General features: G+C 40.2%; 1 protein-coding gene across 1 annotated transcript; it reads left to right on the top strand.

Annotated features, from left to right (window-relative positions):
• The first annotated feature begins 381 nt into the window (after positions 1 to 381).
• LOC6603526 (protein gustavus) lies at positions 382 to 4,544 on the top strand. Its single transcript, XM_002028470.2, has 3 exons — positions 382 to 448; positions 797 to 1,686; positions 4,028 to 4,544. Exons 1-3 carry the CDS (start codon positions 429 to 431, stop codon positions 4,165 to 4,167), a joined length of 1,050 nt encoding a protein of 349 aa, XP_002028506.1. The 5' UTR covers positions 382 to 428; the 3' UTR covers positions 4,168 to 4,544.
• The last annotated feature ends 16,192 nt before the right edge of the window (positions 4,545 to 20,736 follow it).

Genomic DNA, 20,736 nt, shown 5'->3' with positions numbered 1-20,736 from the left:
TCATTAAAAAATTATATGAAAAATTACACTTTGAATTGATTTTTTGTTGTAAATTGCAAAGTTAAATGTTCCTTCCATTGTTCCAAATAATCTGTTTTGGCAATCGTATCGTGCAACCACCCTTTCGAATTATATTATGACTTCTACTGGGAACACCCTGTTTTCTTTCAACCTTGATAGCTCATGTGGTAGTTGGCGATGGTCTTATGTTGAGGAATCGCTGATTTTTTTTCGTTTTCACTGAAACAATATCACATGAAGACTTGAATTATTTATATGTACTGTGTTTTATTTTTGAACATTTATGTTTATGTGATTTGATTCATTTTCAAATAATGGAAATGTACTATAAACAACTAATTGTGTTGAATAATTAGTATATCGTCGCCGACGCCATTTTGTTCGACTTTAAATTCATTCATTTATAGATGGAACTTGGAAAAAAAAGGTAAAAATGAGGTACACACAGATGATACCTAATCTGTAGAAACAATTGTTACGTCTTGTGGTGTGTATTGATAAAATATTTAGTCTTATACATACATATTTTTACTTGCATCGCTTTTGTAAGTTTGTTTTCAGGCTCATAGTCTTATGGTTATGTACATATGTATGTATGTATGTACATATATGCATATGCAATCATTTATGCACGAACATATATATGTATGTACATATTACGATTAATGGAGGTAAATACATAGTTAACCAATATATTTCTGTATAGATGTACGAATTAAATCAAAAGTCAAACAACAAATTAATGGAAGATGATAACTATTTTGATTAATTTCAGGTATAAGGGTGGTCGGACACCTTCAATAAGGTCCAGTGAAAGGCGACGCCCTCAAAGTATTTCATCATTATCCACATTATCTCCGAGAGTTGTATTGTCCAGATTGGAACCTAGGGATTTTGAGCGTCTTCGACTATCCTACAAAGTTGCAATCGACCAAAGAAGATCAAGAAGCTGCCGTGGCATGAACATGGGTCAAAAAATTAGTGGTGGAGTTAAAACAGTTAGTCGTAATGATTCACAGGCTACTTTTAAACCAATTATACCAAGGGAGCTACAAGCTGATTTTTTAAAACCAGCGCGCATTGATATTTTGCTTGATATGCCACCAGCGATTCGAGAGCTTCAACTGAAACATTCTTGGAACTCGGAAGACAGGTCGTTAAACATATTTGTGAAAGAAGACGACAAGTTGACGTTTCACAGGCATCCAGTCGCCCAGAGTACAGATTGCATTCGTGGAAAAGTCGGCCTCACAAAGGGATTGCACATTTGGGAAATTTATTGGCCAACAAGACAAAGAGGAACACATGCAGTTGTTGGCGTGTCCACTGCTGACGCACCCCTACACTCAGTTGGATATCAAAGTTTAGTTGGATCTACTGAACAGAGCTGGGGCTGGGACTTAGGTAGAAACAAATTGTACCACGATTCAAAAAATTGTGCTGGTGTCACATATCCAGCCATTTTGAAAAACGACGAAGCTTTTTTGGTTCCAGACAAGTTCTTAGTAGCCTTAGATATGGATGAAGGAACCTTGAGTTTTATTGTTGATCAGCAATATCTAGGTATTGCGTTTAGAGGGCTGAAAGGAAAAAAGCTGTATCCAGTTGTTTCAGCGGTTTGGGGACACTGCGAGATTACTATGCGCTATATAGGCGGATTAGATCGTAAGTATAGTTCAAATATATAGTAGCATGTCATTTAATTCGGTTCGATTTTCGGTTGATTTATAATCACTTGCAAATTAAATATTATTAATTATTGATCTGTAACAACGGCCATATAGTTATGTCCGATCGTAAAATTATATGTGTTTCCGTGCGAAATAGTAGCTCGGTTGTTAAGCAATTTGCCTATATGTAATTAATACCACCCTATCTATCGGTCAAATTATGCTTCTATATGCACTAGCATACATAAAAATTGTTTGGTACAACTACCAGCACTAAATCGTATATGTAGATGCAAGAAAAATATAAAAAGTCGCAACTTTGGCAGTATTATCATCTATTCCATCACAAAACAAATTTTCGCATGACGCTTGTTGAGGGGTAGCGACATATCTCCGCCGTTCTACAAACGACATATCTCCGCGCGAAATGATGTCGTTTTAAAGCGACATACCTCCGCGCGGAGATATGACGATATGAAACGACATAACTCCGCCGTGTCTCCGAGCGGAGATATGACGCTTTCAAACGAAATAAGTTCTCAAAAAAAAAAAAAGCGAAAAAATTCCGCCGGCAAAATGTACTGGGCGGATATATGACGCTATGCCGCTTATTGACACGAAAATAAAAAAAAAAAACAAAATGTAGATCTCTTTTATTTTTCTTTATAACCTTTAAATTTTAATTGGTGCATATGTATATTAATTAATAAGCTTTAACATAGCATACAAACATGCAACATAACTTCAAAGTTGAAATCTATGATTGTGCGCCAGCGAATCCAACTCGCGACTTTGGACGCGTGTTTTCTCGTTGGAAGAAACTATGAGAAACACATGCCACACGATCGTGTCCCCCAAAAAACAACTCAAAGGGATACTTTTGATCAAACGCCCAATATATTTTATATATTTTGCAAATTTTCTGCAAATTGATGAGAGATGATGGAAAAGACGTGATGATAACGATGAAATTCAACTGCATTACGCCCCATAACAATAGTTAATAGGAACGTTTTTCATTCACATGGGCAAGTGATCGTTCCTATAAGCAACACACTCACAAGCACGCATAAATACGCAGAACATTTCGCTCAGTGAACAACATTAACAAAAGATAAGTGTAAAAGTCGGTCTTTGCTTGAGCGAGTTGAGCAAAAACAGATTTTATCGGGCCTGTTCTGTCTCCTCTCTGTGTCCGTAAATGTGAGGTTTTGTTTTCGGACACCCCGAAACTGTCGACCATTATTTTCGTGCTCTTATGGCGTACAAATCTCAATTTGTCAAGGGATAAAGACAAGAACCTTTTCTCCAGTGAATATTTTTTTAAGTTTTATAGTTTTTATTGAAGGTTGGTGTATTTAGTAATATATCAAAATATAACAAAAAAAATAAGAAAAAAATCTTCATGTACCAAAAAAATAGTTTTTAAGCCTACAAAAAAAATATAGAAATTAAAAAAAAAACAGTGTTTTCGACGATAAACCACATAAATACGGTAAAACGCGCGCAGTATCGGAGAAGTTCTACAACGTTTTTGTTCGAAGATAAATAAGCCCCTTTCTTTAATCGGAAGATCTTAAAAATGATCAGTTGCCGTACTGCAATAAGGCCGCATAGTTCATGTCAAAAATGGAAAAATGTATTGTAGTCAGACGAAACTAAGTTCAATTTGTTTGGGTATGATGGGAAACCACATATTGGGCACTTTTTTCTGTCTGTCCATCTGTCCATCCGTCTCGTTTGACGCGCAATAATTCTCAGAGACTTAAAGCTAGAGCAAAAAAATTTTGAGATATCACACTGAACATGATTCAAAATTTTTCGACTCACAAAGCCCAAAAATCTGTGACATCAATAATTTTTAAGGTACAAGAAACCCGAAAACGTAGAATCGTAGAAACTGACCATCTCTATCAAAACGCCGAACCAGGACTAGATCATTATGGTAACCAGAAGGAACAAATTAAATTGCAGTGCTTGACTCTATCACACACGCGTGTAGCGTGCGTAGTGTGCTCTGGCGGAGGGGAAGGAGAAAAAACGGCTGGTGTCGTGGTGAGAATGGAGAAAAAAAAACAGAAGTCAAAAAAGCACTAACTATACACTAACTCAGTAAGGGGTGTAAATGCTCTTGCTTTTGATACTGTTATCCGTGTAAATATTAGAAGTAGCTGTAGCTACTAATAAGCACACATTGGAGTCATAGTTTTTGCACATTAATTCTTGGTAAATCGCGGGCCATCGAGGGTATTTTTGTAGTTGCGTAAGAAAGTGAATACTTTTGGTATTAAGAACGGGTTTCTAAATAATAAAAATAAATTATTTTTTTATTTAAGCTGAACCCTTGCCCCTAATGGATCTTTGCCGAAGGACTATTCGACAAAAAATTGGACGCGCAAACTTGGAAGAACGTATACAACAACTTCAACTTCCACTGTCGATGAAAACTTATTTATTGTATAAAAACCGTAGATAATATTTTTGATAAGTAAAAAGTGTACCAATTTTAATTTTTGCTGCATGTGATGAAAGCAGTAAAAAAACCAATTAAGTTAGTTTATAATAGTCTTAGATCAATGTTAGTTTTTCTGTCTTCTACCAGAAAACGTAAAAGATATAAAATATATTAATACTTGAATTTAGGTTTAAAAGGTTTATTGTATATTAAGTCGCATGCAATTAACCGTATTTATAGAAAACGACATCTCATTTTGCAATAAATTGAGGAAACGTACGTTCTTCATTTAATACTTATATTCCTAAAAATAAAAAAATTAAGTGTACTCCCCGCGGTATTTATATAAAATATATTTGTAAAATACATTACACGCAAATATACCAATTTTAAGTATATTTTTATTTTTAATGAGCTACTTTTGACCGCGTATATTTTGTGTATATTTTATATGTCATTGGTCATGCTCAAACTGTCTCCATTTCATTTATTACGGAAGATTAGATTCATATTTACAAAACAAACAAATTTTATAGGTGCAATAATTTATAAAGAATGCAGGAGAAATAATTCTCCTGAATGCTATCAAATTTTGGCTAACAAAATATGCATAGCAAATAATAAATATGCAGAACCGAACAAATACAAATATTCTTGAACATTCTAGCCAGAACTTCCCTAAGACGAATTTTTTGAAGCTCGAACTATATTGAGTGACAATGGCGTTGCTTTTAGAGAAAAATATGGATTTTTGCAATACTGAAACTTAAATATTGGGCAGTGCATTTCATTATCCAAATTTAAATCTTTATTTACTAAGCTGGGTAAATATATTAATAAACTTTGTTGAGTTTTAAGTATGACAGCTTTATTTTTTAGCTTCAACAATATGAAAAAAAATTAATTATTTTGCACTGATTGTCGTTCGAGTTGGAGAAGTTTGACTGGTATGCTCAATAACTGCGGTTAATTATAATGCGCGTTATGCGTTGTATAGTTTTTAACAATAAGCTTCCAAGTAATCATAAATTGTGGCTTTTATTAAATAAGGCCAAATTTGAATCTAATATTAGTTTGGAAATGATTTTTGTAAACAGTTAATTTTAAAATGTGTACTTATACTGTATTCTAGATTGTTTGTTCGTAAGTTTATTATTAAAATTCATGACATTTAATAAAGACCTAATTTAACAGAACAAAAAATCCCTGCTATCAGATCTACTTATACTAATACTTTTTCTTGGGGTTACGAATATTTTTTAGGTTTTGTCATGCATTTATTTATTATCAGCTTTTAATCTCTAGTAACGAAATATCAAGTCGTAAGTTCCAAATAAAGTTGATAATTGTACAAAGTTATTAATTTAGATTTTGAGTGGATCACGCTAATGAACTAATAAAATCGTTAATCAAATTTAGTAAAAACTTATTAAATGTGATATCGTTGTGCTAGTATGTAAGAATGATCAGATAAAAATCAACACAGGCTGATTGGGCCGTCAAAGTCTGCGTTATTGATAAAAAAAAATAAAGTGGCATCCAAATAAAGTCGCAATTCGACTTTTGGCAAACGGCAACAAAATGAACTGCGCTCAAATTGATCACAGTTAGCAACAAATTTTCAAATTTCTCCAATATGAGGCAATGATGCAACTGGATCCAGGATTCGATGTGTTCGGAGCAGAACCCCGCCGATTAGATGCTTGCCAAATATTCCAATATTTATTAAAGCTTTGCACGTGCTTGCTCTGCCAACCGTTCTCTCAAACCTCGCTCTTCGATATTTATGTTTTATGCTTGCTTATCTATGCAAGCCGAGCTAAGCTGCGCTCAGCGATTGGAGCGGCAATACAGTCACGTAACGTGCCAGCAAGCTTCACTTTGCAAAGGCGTCTTAGCCAGAGAAATCGGACGCAGTCCGCCAAGGTCCCGTTACCAAGGGGAGGGGCTTCTTGGGCGCGCGTTTTGCACGTTGCAAGTAGCAGCTAGGCGTACGGCTCTGCACTTATACCCGATACTCAGTGTGAGGGAGAGAGAACGAGTAAGTGCATAGACGGAGTTGCGTAGCCAATGCAAATTGATTTTTTTGTTATGGTTACAATAATTAGGTCTTATCCAGAATCGGCAATCTGGTAGAATGGGCTCTATAGTTCACGTCTTGGGTTTTCTCGTATCTTCAAAATGGTGGATGCCACAGATTTTCGTTCACTGTGGGGTCGCAATTTGGAAATCCACTTGTGCAGGTTCGATATCTCAGGACTGTGAATACCAAATTTGGTTTCTCTAGCTCTTATAGTCTCTGAGATCTATGCGCTCACTTTAGCAATATGCAAAGCCGGCCATGAAACGTGTGTGTTAGATATAGACAGAGCGAGAGAAAATGAAATTGTTTTCTTCAAAATGGCTATAATAATGATACGATCTGGTTCAGGTTCTGCAGTCTAGAAGATATAGTCATTCTCTAAAATTCTGCGAAAATCTGTGGTTAAAATCGATGGAATAATGAAGAAAGAATATTATCTTAATATTTTGGGAACCAATTTGTCAAATTTTATTTATTTGTCTACCCCATATCCGAGATCACTTTCTAGCAAGACGGTAACCTGACGCACACGGCTAAATTCGTGAAAAATTGTCCCAATAATTCGATTCTTTACTTAATCCAGTTACTTGCTCATTAGCCCAGATCTAAATCCCATTGAAAATCGATGGGCTTAAAAACATTGGAAAAGTACGAGTCTAAACCAAAGGGACTGGATGAGTTCTTGGGAGCGCGTGCAGTCGGAGTGGCGCATGATACCTTGCATGCTCATACTAAATTTAAACGAGAGTATGCCAAAACTTATTCGGAATGTGATAAAAGCGAGGCCCTTTGGAAAAAAATAATTATTTTTTATAAATTATTAAAGGATACAAATTTGAAACGTGCAAAGTGGATTCATGGACTTTTGTTTTAACAAATTAAAATCTTTTAAGGAAAAGGATCTCTTCGAATTTAAATTATTGTTTTTTTTTCTTTCTCACTTAATTATACAATCTATCAAAAAAAACAAAAAAAGAGGGGGAACGTTGTGAGTTGCTGCGGAGACCGCAACTCTACATTTATGCCCGATACTAAGTCAGTATGGCTCTCCTCCGGCAGACCCCGCTAATATTAAACGACACGACAAAAGAGTGCGTGCGAGAGAGACAGAAAATCACTGCAAATTGATTTTTTCCTTTTCGCTATAAAAATTATCTGATCTGATCCAGATTCAGCAATCTGATATATGTGGTCATTATCTATGAAAGGAAGGGGGTGTGGCAAATTTTGACACAAAATGGTCAAGGTCCGATATCACAGGAGTGTGGATACCAAATTTGGTTGCTCTGGCTCTTATAGGTTCTGAGATCCTTGAACTCATATTTTGCAATTGGCAAAACCGACCATGAAACCTGTGTGTTAGAGAGAGACAGAGCGAGAAAGAATGAAATTGTTTTCTTGATTCTGGCTATAATAATTATACGATCTGGCTCAGATTTTGCACTCTAGAAGATATAGTCATCTTCTACGATTCTTCGTTTTTAGTTTTCTCTTTATGGGATCGGAAACGATTACTTTTGGACGTTACACACACTTTTACCACAAATCTAATATACCCCAATACTCATTTTGAGTATCGGGTATAAAAATTGAGGGGCATACCCTTTTTGTGGAGATTTAAGGGGAAATGCGTAAGTATTCGGACCTTGACAAGTTTGTTTCAAAATTTCGCCGTAACCCCTTCCGCCACCGAAAAGGACGAAAATCTGGGGCATCCACAAATCTCAGAGACTATTAAGGGTAGAGTAACCAAATAATGCCCGCGGGCCTTATGTCACAAAAATTGGTGTCATAACGCCCGTGGGCGCTATTTATATTTCGGGAATAGGAAATAAGAACAACAATTTTTAAATGAAAATGGTTTTATTGTTTTTCAAAATATTCCCCCTGATGATCAATACACTTTTGCATTCGCTTGAACCATTGGTCATAGCAGTTTTTCCACTCCTCTTGAGACACCTCCAAAACATGGTTGTTAAACTCTTCAACGGCTTCTTCGGCGTTGACCACGCAGTTTTTTTTTGATGTTAGGGAATAAAAAGAAGTCATTGGGTGCCAAGTCAGGACTGTAGGGAGGATGAGTCATCAATTCGACGTTTTGACTGCTTAAAAATTCACCTGTTTGTCGAGATGTGTGCGAGCTCGCATTGTCATGATGGAGAATGATTCGTGCTCGGCAGTTGGTTTTGCGAATTTCTCCGAAGACTTCCGGCAAACAAATGGTCGTGTACCACTCAAAATTGACAGTCCTACGTTTCTCTAGCAGAACAGTGGCCACATGACCCATTCTCCCGAAGAAACAGGCGACCATTTGCTTCGAAGTGCTTCGTGCTCGAACAACTTTTGTTGGATTTTGCTCATCTTGAAACACCCACACGGTCGATTGCTGTTTAGTTTCCGGCTCATACGCATATATCCATGATTCATCACCTGTCACGATTTTATAAACATCTTTTGAAGCACCTCGGTCGAACTTTTTAAGCATTTCCTTACTCCAATCGACGCGAGCCTGGTGCTTTCTCGGCATATAAAGAACTAAGTTCATCAACACATTCTTGTTGGGATAATCCACGTCGAAAGTTGTGAAAAATAATCGAACGAAAACCCTCTCGAGAAATTTCCATTTTTTTGCCAAATTGATTTTTTTAACTGATTGTTCAAACATGAACATATTATCGTCAATACAATGCCACTATCGGCCCCTTGCATGTCTAAACATTAATAGATTATTGTACACATTCACTCATGTAACAACACCGATCTCTAAAGAAATCACATAAAGTAGACAAGTTATGACTTCACGGCTGTAAACAGAGATCTGTAACCCATTAATACGACAACAAAACACAAGTGGAGAAAACACTTAACAAATGCGGTACTAAAATAAAACTAATGTAAGCATGTACTCAAATAGACACCCTCAGTAAAGTGTATGCTGACCAAGCGGTATGAAAATAAGCGAAAAATTTTTGCGGATCAGCTGAATCGTTTACTAGACTTACCAATGCTAGATCACGATTCAGCGAAACATAATAAATGGTTTTCTGATTCTATAAACGAGTCAATACATTTAATTAAATTAAAGTCACATTTAACAGAAGAAGTTGATGTGATTTTCGCGCACATTGTGTTGAAAAAATTCAACAAAGATACCTTACAATTATATGAAAGTCATTTTAAAAGGACAAAAGAGATCCAAGCATTGCCAGACACTTCTCTTTACACGTCGCAGGATAAAGAGTGGAAACCGTTGAAAAAAGTAGTGCAATATGGAAAAATAAAAGAAAATTGTCCGTTATGTAAAATGGCAGGACAAACCATAATTCACTGTCATTAGTTTAAGGGAATGAGTCCGATAGATAGAGGCCAGTTTATTAAAAAACAGCGCCTTTGCACAAAATGCTGTAGGCATGATATGTATAAGAAATGCTTTTCTAAAATTTTATGTGGGATTTGTAAAAAACCTCATCATACGATGCTCCATATTCCCTACGAAAAGAGGGAAAATGTTAACACTTGCTTGACAAAAGAACAAGCGTTCTTAGCCACATCACTTATAAAAGTAAGGGCAAGGAATGGTGGCTATCAAAACCTTAGAGCTCTCATTGATTGTGGGTCGCAATGTACCATAATTTCAGAAGAAGCTGCGCAAATATTAAACTTAGTACGAAAAAGAGCGAACACCGAGGTAAGTGGAGTGTCATCTACAGACTCTTGCACTTCAAAGTGCAAAGTTACTTTATCGGTAAAAACTCGTGATTATAATAAAGGTCCTCTAAATATTGAAGCAATTATTCTTCCGAAATTGATGAAAGCTTTACCATTAAAGTCTTTCAATATTGATAAAACTAAGTGGCAAGATTATGTGTTGGCAGACCCTAACTTTAACAAACCAAGTAGAGTAGATGTAATAATTGGGATAGATTTGTATACCCATATTTTAAAAGACGGAGTAGTAAAAATAGACGGACTACTTGGACAAAATACAGAATTCGGATGGATTATATCCGGTTGCACCAAATCAAAAGGTGATCAATTTATTGTGGCGACAACAATTGAAGTTGGGGACTTAGAGCGGTTCTGGGAATTGGAAAGTGAAAAGAATGACGTAGAAGAAGATGTGTGCGAGGAGCATTTCTTGGAAACAACAAGAAGAGATGAGAATGGTAGGTATGTGGTTAAAATGCCATTTAAAAAAGAAAAGGATCTAGGAGATTCAAAACACCAAGCTATAGCGCGCTTTTATAGTTTAGAAAGAAAGCTCAGCAATAATAAAACATTAAAAGAAAATTATGTAAAGTTCATGCATGAATATAAAAACTTAGGACATATGGTAGAGTCCAAAGAAGATGGGAAATATTATTTACCCCATCAAGGAGTCATAAGAGATTCCAGTCTAACGACAAAGCTGAGGGTGGTTTTCGATGCTTCAGCAAAAACCACAAACAATAAAAGTTTAAATGATATCATGTGGGTTGGACCAAGGGTCCAAAAAGATATCTTCGATATTATGGTGAAATGGCGTAAATGGCCATTTGTAATATCGGCGGACATTGAAAAAATGTACCGGCAAATTAATGTTGATAAAGACGATCAAAAATATTTGCATATAATTTGGAGAGATAATCCAAACGAAAAGTTAGAAGATTATAAACTTACAACCGTTACGTACGGTACAGCTTCAGCACCCTACTTAGCAACCAGGGTGCTTGTTGCAATAGCAGATAATTGCAAAAATCAAGCAATTAGGGAAATCATAAAGAATGATTTTTATATGGACGACCTGATGAAAGGTGCCGACACGATACTGGATGCTAAAAACATGTAAAGGAAGTTACCCGGGAGTTTAATAAGGTTGGGTTTAACTTAAGAAAGTGGATAACAAATATCCCAGAAATTATAGAAGGTATTAGAGATGACCAAGAAAATAAAGTATTAACCATTGAGGAAAATGAATCCGTCAAAACATTAGGACTACAATGGGAACCGGTTAAAGACGAGTTTAGGTTCAATTTCCACTATGAACCAATTAAGAAAAATAACAAAAGAATAGTATTATCTACCTTAGCCAAGATATATGACCCCTTAGGCTGGTTGTCTCCAGTGACATTTGTCGGAAAATTGTTTATTCAAAAACTTTGGCTAGCAGACAAAAATTGGGATGAAGAATTATCAGAACAGGATACTCGGGAATGGAAATCGTTTAAAAATAGCTTAACAGGGTTAGAGAGCATTCGGATACCGAGATGGCTAAATTCTCAGCACAATAAGACGATGCAAATTCATGGGTTTGCCGATGCATCCGAAAAGGCTTATGCTGCCTACTTTACGGCAAGGTAGATAGTTCTACAATTATAATAGCCAGCAAAAGCAAAGTTAATCCAAAGAACAAATTATGGGAAATCTGCCGAAACACAGAGCTACAATGTCGCACCCGTTTACAAATACAGGGGTAGACTTCGCCGGGCCTTACCATATCCGATGCTCTAAAAACCGGGGGAAGAAATCCTATAAGGGATATATTGCCGTATTCGTATGCATGGCGACAAAAGCTATTCATTTGGAAGTAGTCAGTGATCTTACTTCAGATGCATTTCTAGTTGCACTTAGAAGATTTTTTTCAAGAAGAGGAAAATGTGCAAAAAATTTTTTCCGATAATGGAACTAACTTTGTGGGAGCTTCGCGCAAATTAGACGAGGAATACCAAAAAGCCCTCAAAGACAACATAAAAGTGGTTCCAATATTATAAAGAGAACAGATCGAGTGGCATTTTATTCCCCCGGCAGGACCTCACTTCGGAGGTATTTGGGAAGCTGGGGTAAAATCAGTGAAATATCACTTAAAAAGGGTAATTGGGGACTGTAGCGCCATTTGGATAATAATAATTGTTATTAGGATAGTATTTCATGAAGTCTAGTGTAAGTTAGGCTAGGGCAAAGCGGGAGCGCAATAAAAGGTCGCTCTCTCGCTCTTGTCGAATTCGCCCCGCTTTGCCACCGTAGGTAAGGCACAGAAGAAATTGTTTTAATATATGACTCCTTTTTTCGTCGTCTTAAAATACAAAATTGCAGTCACCCAAGTTTTTCAGTATCTTTTATTTAGAAAAACTATTCTAAATTTTCATGGCGCCCCCGGGTGGACTTGCAAATTAAACGTATTAATTAAAAGTGAAAGGCAAAAGTGACAGTGACACAGTGGAGAATAGATCAATAGCCAAAATCTATTATACCTACATGTACATGCATATGTTGACCGCGACGTGTGTGCAAATAATTCAACAAACAAAACTAAAAATCACCGCGTCGGTCGTGCAATACCCTGTCTGCAGCTATATACAAAAGAAGATACACATATACCATCTACCCAAGAAGTTCCAAGTGGAGCATCCAGTATAAGAAGAGGAGAGTACAGCACCTGGAATTTCCAATCTTCTCAAGAGGTATGTTCGGAGCAGAACCCAGCCGATTAGCTGCTTGCCAAATAGCACCTAATTCTTGGCCCTCAGCCGCTTATTTTGTTTGTTACTTATGTCTATGTCACTCATTTTTTTGTTAAAGCTTTGCGCTTGCTTGCCCTGCTAAACGCTCTCTGCCAGCTCGCTCTTCGCTATCTCCGCTTTGCGTCTGCCTACCGACGTCGGCCGAGCGAAGCTGCGCTTAGCGATCGGAGCGGCAATGTAAAGGGCAGGCAAGCCACACTTGCAATTTGGATCTCACGCATTAAAGAACATATCGCAATTTTATTTCTGCGCCGAGTTGTATTTAATTGGAAAAATTAGTCGGCCGATTGGGGATAAAAAACATTATCTCCACATAAAATTTGGTGACCCCGACGTGATCTCTGGGTTGCAGTGTCAATTAATAATCATTCGCGATCGACAGCCCTAGCAAATTTTCGGCGGTTAAGCACAATTCGGTGCTAAAACACACTTACATACACCTACATACACGCATTGCTGGCTATCAATTTCTCTGTCGCGACAATTCGGTCAGTGCAGTGCGGTAGGCAGTCCAGCGAACTCACTAATACACACAAGCGGAGTACAAAGCGGAATCGGACAGCTAGCACAGCCGCACAGCTAAAGGCATTAGCTGTAATCCCTTTGCTTTCGGTTCCCACGTTTATACGTATACAGGGTGTTTTTTCGGTCGTGCTGAGTGACTTTTTTAAAACCTCAACATGGCAGCACCTGTGCCTACCAATGTCGCGAACGCAGCAATGCCGAGTGATGTAGATTTCTACAAGCACAAGGCCGAGTCCATCGCGCGCCAACTAAAGGCCATGGATCGCTTTCTCACCAAGGAAGAGCTCGCCGAGTTAGATGAGGCAGAACTTCAAGCTCGCTTAGAGCAAATCGAGCGAATGAATGCGGATTTCGATGCCGCTCAAACGAGCCTTGAAAGGCTGGATTTCCTGCAGTTAGCCCATGATGCCCGGCTGGACTTTTCGAATGTTTATGTCAAGGTTAGGTCCAGGCTGTCGCGGGAGTTGATGGCTGCTCGCACGGTAAATGTTGCCAATTCAACAGCTCGGCATACTCTCGAGGGGAATTCGTCGTTGTTCGCCTATAATAGTATAGGCCATTCTCGAATGCCCGAGTTGCAGCTTCCGCGATTCGGTGGGAACTACATGGATTGGCCAGAATTCCACTCGATGTTCTCGACAATGGTGCACAAAGACCATCGTATACCAATCATCGAAAAATTCCAATATCTTCGTGGATGTCTAGATGGTGCTGCGCTGGATACGATTCGTTCCTTGGAGCTTTCTGAGGAGAATTACGACAAGGCGCTGAATTTACTAATGTTGCGATTCGATAATAAACTGTTACATTTTCAGGCACACGTCAAGGCTATTTTCGGGCTGCAAGGGGTGGAGAAGGGCTCAGCTATCGGCTTGCGCGCACTCAGCGACAAAATCAATTCGCACTTGCGTGCACTTCAGACCTTGGCGACCCCGCAGGAGATTTCGGATGGGTTGCTGATCTTCATCATAGGCACGAAACTGGACCACAAAACAAAGGAGAAATGGGAAGAGAACTTGCCGACGTCAGGATTGCCTCGGTGGTCAAGCATGGCCTCATTTTTAGAAGCAAGATGTCGGATGCTGGAAAATTTGGGATCGGCTATGGTAACAATTCCTAGCCAGCAGGTGGGAGAAAGTAAACCTGTCACCCTTATCACCTCCAGTAACTACCATCCTAACCCCACATGTAACCATTGCAATTCCTCCGAGCATTACATATCTAGATGTCAGGCATTCCTGAATCTCTCTGCGTTTGAGCGATACAAAGAAGCAAAGAAGAGCCGCTTGTGTTTGAACTGCCTCAACAAAGGCCATGAATTGCAAAGGTGCAGGTCAGGACTTTGCAGGCATTGCCAGGCCAAGCATCACACGCTACTCCACATTCCATCGGGAACTGGTGCTTCATCTTCCTCTTCACCGACCGAGGAATCGATCCAGCAAGAGGCCGCGACTGTGCTTCTAGCAAGCGGATGTTCTAGCCCTCCCCCCTCGATCCAGAAGTCTCAGCCTAGTCAGAACGTGTTGCTACCTACTGCCCTCGTCCATGTAACAGATCGTTATGGAGCACTTATCCCATGTCGTGCCCTTTTGGATTCTGCATCACAGGCAAACTTTGTAACAGCTAGACTTGCTAATCAGTTGCAGTTGGATCACCGCTCGTCTCATGTTAACATCTCCGGTATCGGAGATTCTATTCTACCTTCGAGCAAGTCTGTACATATAGTTGTACAATCCCAGGACGCAAGCTATCGAGCTTCCTTCGCTGCAATTGTCACCAACTCAATTACGGAAATGCAGCCTTACTTCGGCCTAGACGCAAAGGATTGGCCCATGCCGAATAATCTAAAACTAGCTGATCCTAATTTCTCCAAGCCCCAACGTATCGATCTGTTGATAGGTTGTGGTTTGTTCTTCGATTTAATGTGCGTCGGACAGATTCGACTATCAGACCAATTGCCAACATTGCAGGAGACAAAACTTGGTTGGATAGTGTCAGGAAGCATTGGTAGCTCGGAGAATAAGCGTGCAGTTTTAGCCGCTTTTGAAAATTCCTCCTCCATCTCTAATGACGATTTTCGGGCCACAACGCTGGAGTACCAAAACTTAGAGCAGCAATGCAGGAAGCAGCTGCTCGAGTGCCAGGTGCAAGTGGAAAAACTGCGATCGGAGAATCCGGAACTGCAGCGCGAACTTTTCGATATATTAAAAACCTACATATCCACGCTAAATGAAATTCAACTTTCAACAATTTCTACATTGCCAAATTTCCTGCCATTCTATGCAATTACAGAGGTTCCCGATGATCAAGACGTAATCACGACAAGCCGCCTTCGTAAAGAAGCGCCGATTGCTGCGTTCGACGAGCATCCCAGCGTAGCCGCCAGCTGCGCCCAAGCAAGCATCTTCAAGAGGGCCGTTGGAAAAATAGCGGTTCTGCCCCTTCAGGATGGATCTGTTGAAAGCCTTTGCCTTCCAACGGGGGGTGAATGTTCGGAGCAGAACCCAGCCGATTAGCTGCTTGACAAATAGCACCTAATTCTTGGCCCTCAGCCGCTTATTTTGTTTGTTACTTATGTCTATGTCACTCATTTGTTTGTTAAAGCTTTGCGCTTGCTTGCCCTGCTAAACGCTCTCAGCCAGCTCGCTCTTCGCTATCTCCGCTTTGCGTCTGCCTACCGACGTCGGCCGAGCGAAGCTGCGCTTAGCGATCGGAGCGGCAATGTAAAGGGCAGGCAAGCCACGCTTGCAATTTGGATGTCACGCATTAAAGAACATATCGCAATTTTATTTCTGCGCCGAGTTTTATTTAATTGGAATAATTAGTCGGCCGATTGGGGATAAAAAACATTATCTATACAAGGTATTTGTGCAAAAAATTGAAAGCTCGAGTGAAGACGAAAAGATTAAAAAACTCGCAATTATTGTCTTGTGCTGAAACAATTGCACCTCGCTTTCAATTCTTGGCACATACGTATGACATAGTAGAGCTAGATTGCATGCTGTAGTTAGAGTTGAGCGTATATATTAATACATATATATGTACATATGTACATCTAATCCTCTTGGACGCAATAACTACGCATATAACTCAGTTTAACTGCAATCGCTGTCACCCCTTTCCCCTTTCTTGTTTTCGTTGTGTCAAATATATGTATAGTTGGGTCGTTGGCCAAGCACGCATACCAATACGCAGATGCAGCGGTGAATTTTTTCGTCTCGCTTTCGCTCTTCACCGTTGCTTATCGTTGTTCTTTTGTTTGGCGCGCTTGATCCAAACCAAACACCAAGTGACGCGCTACCCATTATTTCATTGAGTGCCTCGGCATTAAATACGATTATTAGAAACGATCTTTCGCCTTCAGTTGCTTGTATTGAGAATCAATATGACCTCAAAAGCCAACAATATTGCCCTTGAAGAGCTGAAGAAAAAGCGGAGTTGCCGTGTCAAAGGCATTCGGATATTCCGCTGGTATTGACGGAGCTCGAGTGCAGACTCGAAACGCTGATGCGTAGCATTGACACGGCACGCGAACTTCAAGAGAAGATTGAAGATATAGACATTGACGATGAATTTGGAATCGAGTTGGAAGAACTCTCAATTGTCACAAAGGCAAAATTAATGTCTCTCATTTGCGCATTAAAGACAGCTGATGAGACAATACCGGCAGTACCAGCTTTTGGTGGCCCAACTCGTGCTCGCCTTCCGAAGTTAGCTCTGCCGCAGTTCAGCGGCAACTTTTCGGACTTTAAAAACTTCATAGGTTTATTTGAGACTCTAGTTCACAATGACCAAAGCATTACAATTATCGAAAAGTTCAACCATTTGCTTTCGTGTCTCTCCGGTGAAGCGTTGGGAACAGTTAGGGCTTTCCAAGTAACCGAGACCAACTACGAGAAAGCAATGGCTAGCTTAAAACGGGTCTACGATAATGATTGTCTGATCTTTAAAAATCACATTGATGCCCTATTTAGTCTTTCCAGAATGACCCAGCAATCAGCATCGTCCTTAAGGAACTTCGATACCGCCTCATCCATATATGGTTCGTTGTTGTCGATAGGCGATGATAAAAAGATCTCGAATGCGATGATTATTCATCTCGTCTTGAGCAGAGTCGATCCGGTGACCAAAGAGAAATGGGAAGAACAGCTCGATTATGACAAACTGCCACTTTGGACGGACTGTGAAAAGTTGCTTAATCGCAGACATCAGCATTTTTCGGCCGAAAATTCGGACAAACCAAAGTAGGAGCAGAAAGCTGTGCCAAGCAAGCCGCATAATCGGAGCTCATTCGCGTGTTCCACCGCGAATACCACCACGAAAAACCAACAATGCAGCTACTGCAATGCGAAAGGCCATTTGTTGTCAGATTGCAGTCCATTTGGTCGGCTGGCAGTAATGCAAAGGTTCGAATTCGCAGAAACTGCATCCTTGTGCATCAATTGTCTGCAGCCAGGCCACTCTGTATAACGAGCTAAGCTAAGTGTCGAGTGTGTGGCTGCTCACACCATACCTTATTGCATAGGTACACAGTGGCGAATAAAAGTCTAGCGTTACCATCACCCCCAGAGAATTCTTCTTCTCCTCCCAATCAGAATCAACCTTCCACTTCGCATGCTCTCCATGCGACAGCTATGGATAGAGTTATTCTGGCTACGTCGATCGTAAGCGTCCGAACAAATAATGGTGAACATGTTTTGGCCCGAGCTCTGCTTGACTCGGGGTCTCAAACCAATTTTATAACTGAGGACTTAGCACAGCGCTTACAGATCCGTAGGGAGGAGTCGTGTATCAACTTGCTTGGTATTGGTGAATCCAATTCACAAGTCACATTCACAAGAATTACTGGTAGTGAGTTTTCGGTTGATTTCTGGATTCTAAGGTCCATTTCGGGGTATCACCCTGATCAGACACTTAACGTGAGTGACTGGAAAATCCCGAAGAACTTACCACTTGCAGACCCATATTTCTTCAAGCCACAGAAGATAGATATGTTGATAGGTGCAGAAACATTTTTCGAACTTTTATCTGTTGGTCAGATTCGACAAGGTCCTGACTATCCAACTCTGCAGAAAACGCTTCTCGGCTGGATTGTGTCGGGCAGATACACTCCAAAGGTGACTGCCACCCAAGAAGCTAGGAATTGTTTGAGTTGTCGAGAAGAGTCAGTCATCCACATCGACAATACATTACAAAAGTTTTGGTCACTGGAAAAATTGCCGTCTTCTAAAAAGTCTTTATCTCCTGAACACAAGTTATGTGAAAAGCATTATAGAAGGACTACTCAGGTCGTGCCTTCAGGTCGGTTTGAAGTAAGACTGCCGCTCAAATCAGATCCCAGTATCTTAGGCAACTCCTTTGAAGTGGCTAAACGGCGGTTTTTATCGCTTGAAAAAAGATTGTCTCGTGACCCCGAGTTGCAGAAAATGTACTTGGAGTTCATGGAAGAGTACCTCTCCTTAGGTCACATGTCTACCACAGACAACACAATCCCAAAAACTCCACATTATTTCATTGCACATCAGTGTGTGTTGAGGCCTCAAAGCACGTCGACCAAGCTCCGCGCCGTTTTCGATGCGTCTTGTAAAACGTCCTCTCAGGTGGCCTTGAACGACATATTGATGGTCGGTCCTACGATACAGGATGAGCTGTATTCGACATTGCTCCGATTCAGACTACACAGGTACGCCTTGACAGCCGATGTCAAGAAGATGTATCGCCAAGTCTGGGTCGCTGATGCGGATAGACAATTCCAGCTCATAGTGTGGAGAAGAGACCCGTCTGAGTCCTTGAGAATATACCAGCTCAACACCGTAACATATGGGACTGGACCAGCCCCATTTTTGGCTAATCGGTGTTTGAAGAGGTTGAGTGAGTCTGCAAAACTCTCATCCCCTAAAGCTGCTGAAGTTATTGACTCCGACTTCTATGTCGATGACATGTTGACTGGTGCTGGTTGCGTAGAGGAGTTAAAGACAATTAAGTCTGATGGGGCTCAGGTTCTTCAAACCGCTGGGTTTGAATTGACTAAATGGTTTTCGAACTCACCTGAGGTCATCGCATCCGAGAGCACAGTTAAACCGATAACGATCTCGGACTCAGAGTCTACTAAGGCGTTAGGAATATTGTGGCTGCAACGAAGACGTCTTTAAGTTCCAAATTGACACGTCAGTTATGGGTCTCCGAGCGACAAAACGGAACATATTGTCGGTGACATCAAAGCTGTTTGACCCCCTTGGCTTTTTAAGTCCTTTAGTAATTAAGGGAAAGATCCTACTGCAGGAGCTTTGGCTCAACAAGCTAGATTGGGATGAGTCAATTCCAATGAACTTGGAAACAGCATGGAACTTATTAAAAGAATCCTTGGGTCAGTTGGAGAAGATTACCATACCTCGATTTGTGCATACTGATCCCATGTCACCGATTCAAGTACATGCCTTTGCCGACGCATCCATGAGAGCTTATGGAGCCTGCGTCTATATCCGTAGAAAGACTGCAGAAGGTTTCAAGGTCTCCTTATTGACTGCAAAGTCGAAAGTAGCGCCACTCGAGACGAAAACGCTCCCAAGGCTTGAGTTATGTGCCGCTCACCTTCTAGCAGACCTTTGTCATCGAATCAAATCACTGCTCAAGGTTCCAATTGATAAAATGATATTCTGGTCAGATTCAGAAGTTACTCTTCATTGGATCAGATCCCACCCTTCGTCGTTGTCAACATTCGTTGCGAACCGAGTAGCGGAGATTCAAGAGTGGTCAAGTGAAGCTACGTGGCGGCATGTGCCAACAAAACAGAACCCAGCAGACATAGTTTCGAGAGGTTGTGACGTAGAGGAAATCGTGCAGTCGATCTGGTTTGGTGGACCAGAGTTCTTAAAGTTTGAAGAAGAGAGCTGGCCCAGAAATCCACACTTCGAGCTTTCCGAAAAAGAGATACAGATGGAAAGTCGGAAGAAATCGGTCGGACTGACCGTCGCCGCCAAGCCACATTACTTAGTGGATGTAATCGAGGGATACTCGTCACACCTCACACTGCTAAGAGTGTTCGTTTTCGTGTTCCGCTTCATCCGAAAATGCAAAGACAAAAGTCTCAACTTTTCTAAAAATAGTCGAAATAACACAGAAAAATGAGTCTCAAGAAGATATTGAAAGGGTTCGTAAAGCCACCAAGTTAGGCCCCAGTCTTCAGCGCTTGAATCCCTTCATCCATGAAGAGGCTGGGACATGGTGCTCTTTTTCGTTGTTGCGAGTTGGGGGGCGACTAGTTAACGCTCCTATGTCATATAATGCCAAGTTTCCCTTGCTATTGACAAAACGCTCGCAGTTTGTGCAGACATACGTTCGCTATCTGCATCAAACGAATTTTCATGCCGGCCCACGAGCACTCGTGAGTATCCTTAGACAGCGCATTTGGATAGTGAATGCTCAGGCGGTCTGCAGGGCGACAGTTAGGTCGTGTATTCGTTGCTTTAAATGCAAGCCGCT

This window comes from Drosophila persimilis, unplaced genomic scaffold (genome assembly GCF_003286085.1).
Source record: "Drosophila persimilis strain 14011-0111.01,24,50 unplaced genomic scaffold, DperRS2 tig00000124-arrow-pilon, whole genome shotgun sequence".
Taxonomy (NCBI): domain Eukaryota; kingdom Metazoa; phylum Arthropoda; class Insecta; order Diptera; family Drosophilidae; genus Drosophila; species Drosophila persimilis.
This window is presented reverse-complemented; position numbering and strand designations above follow the sequence as displayed.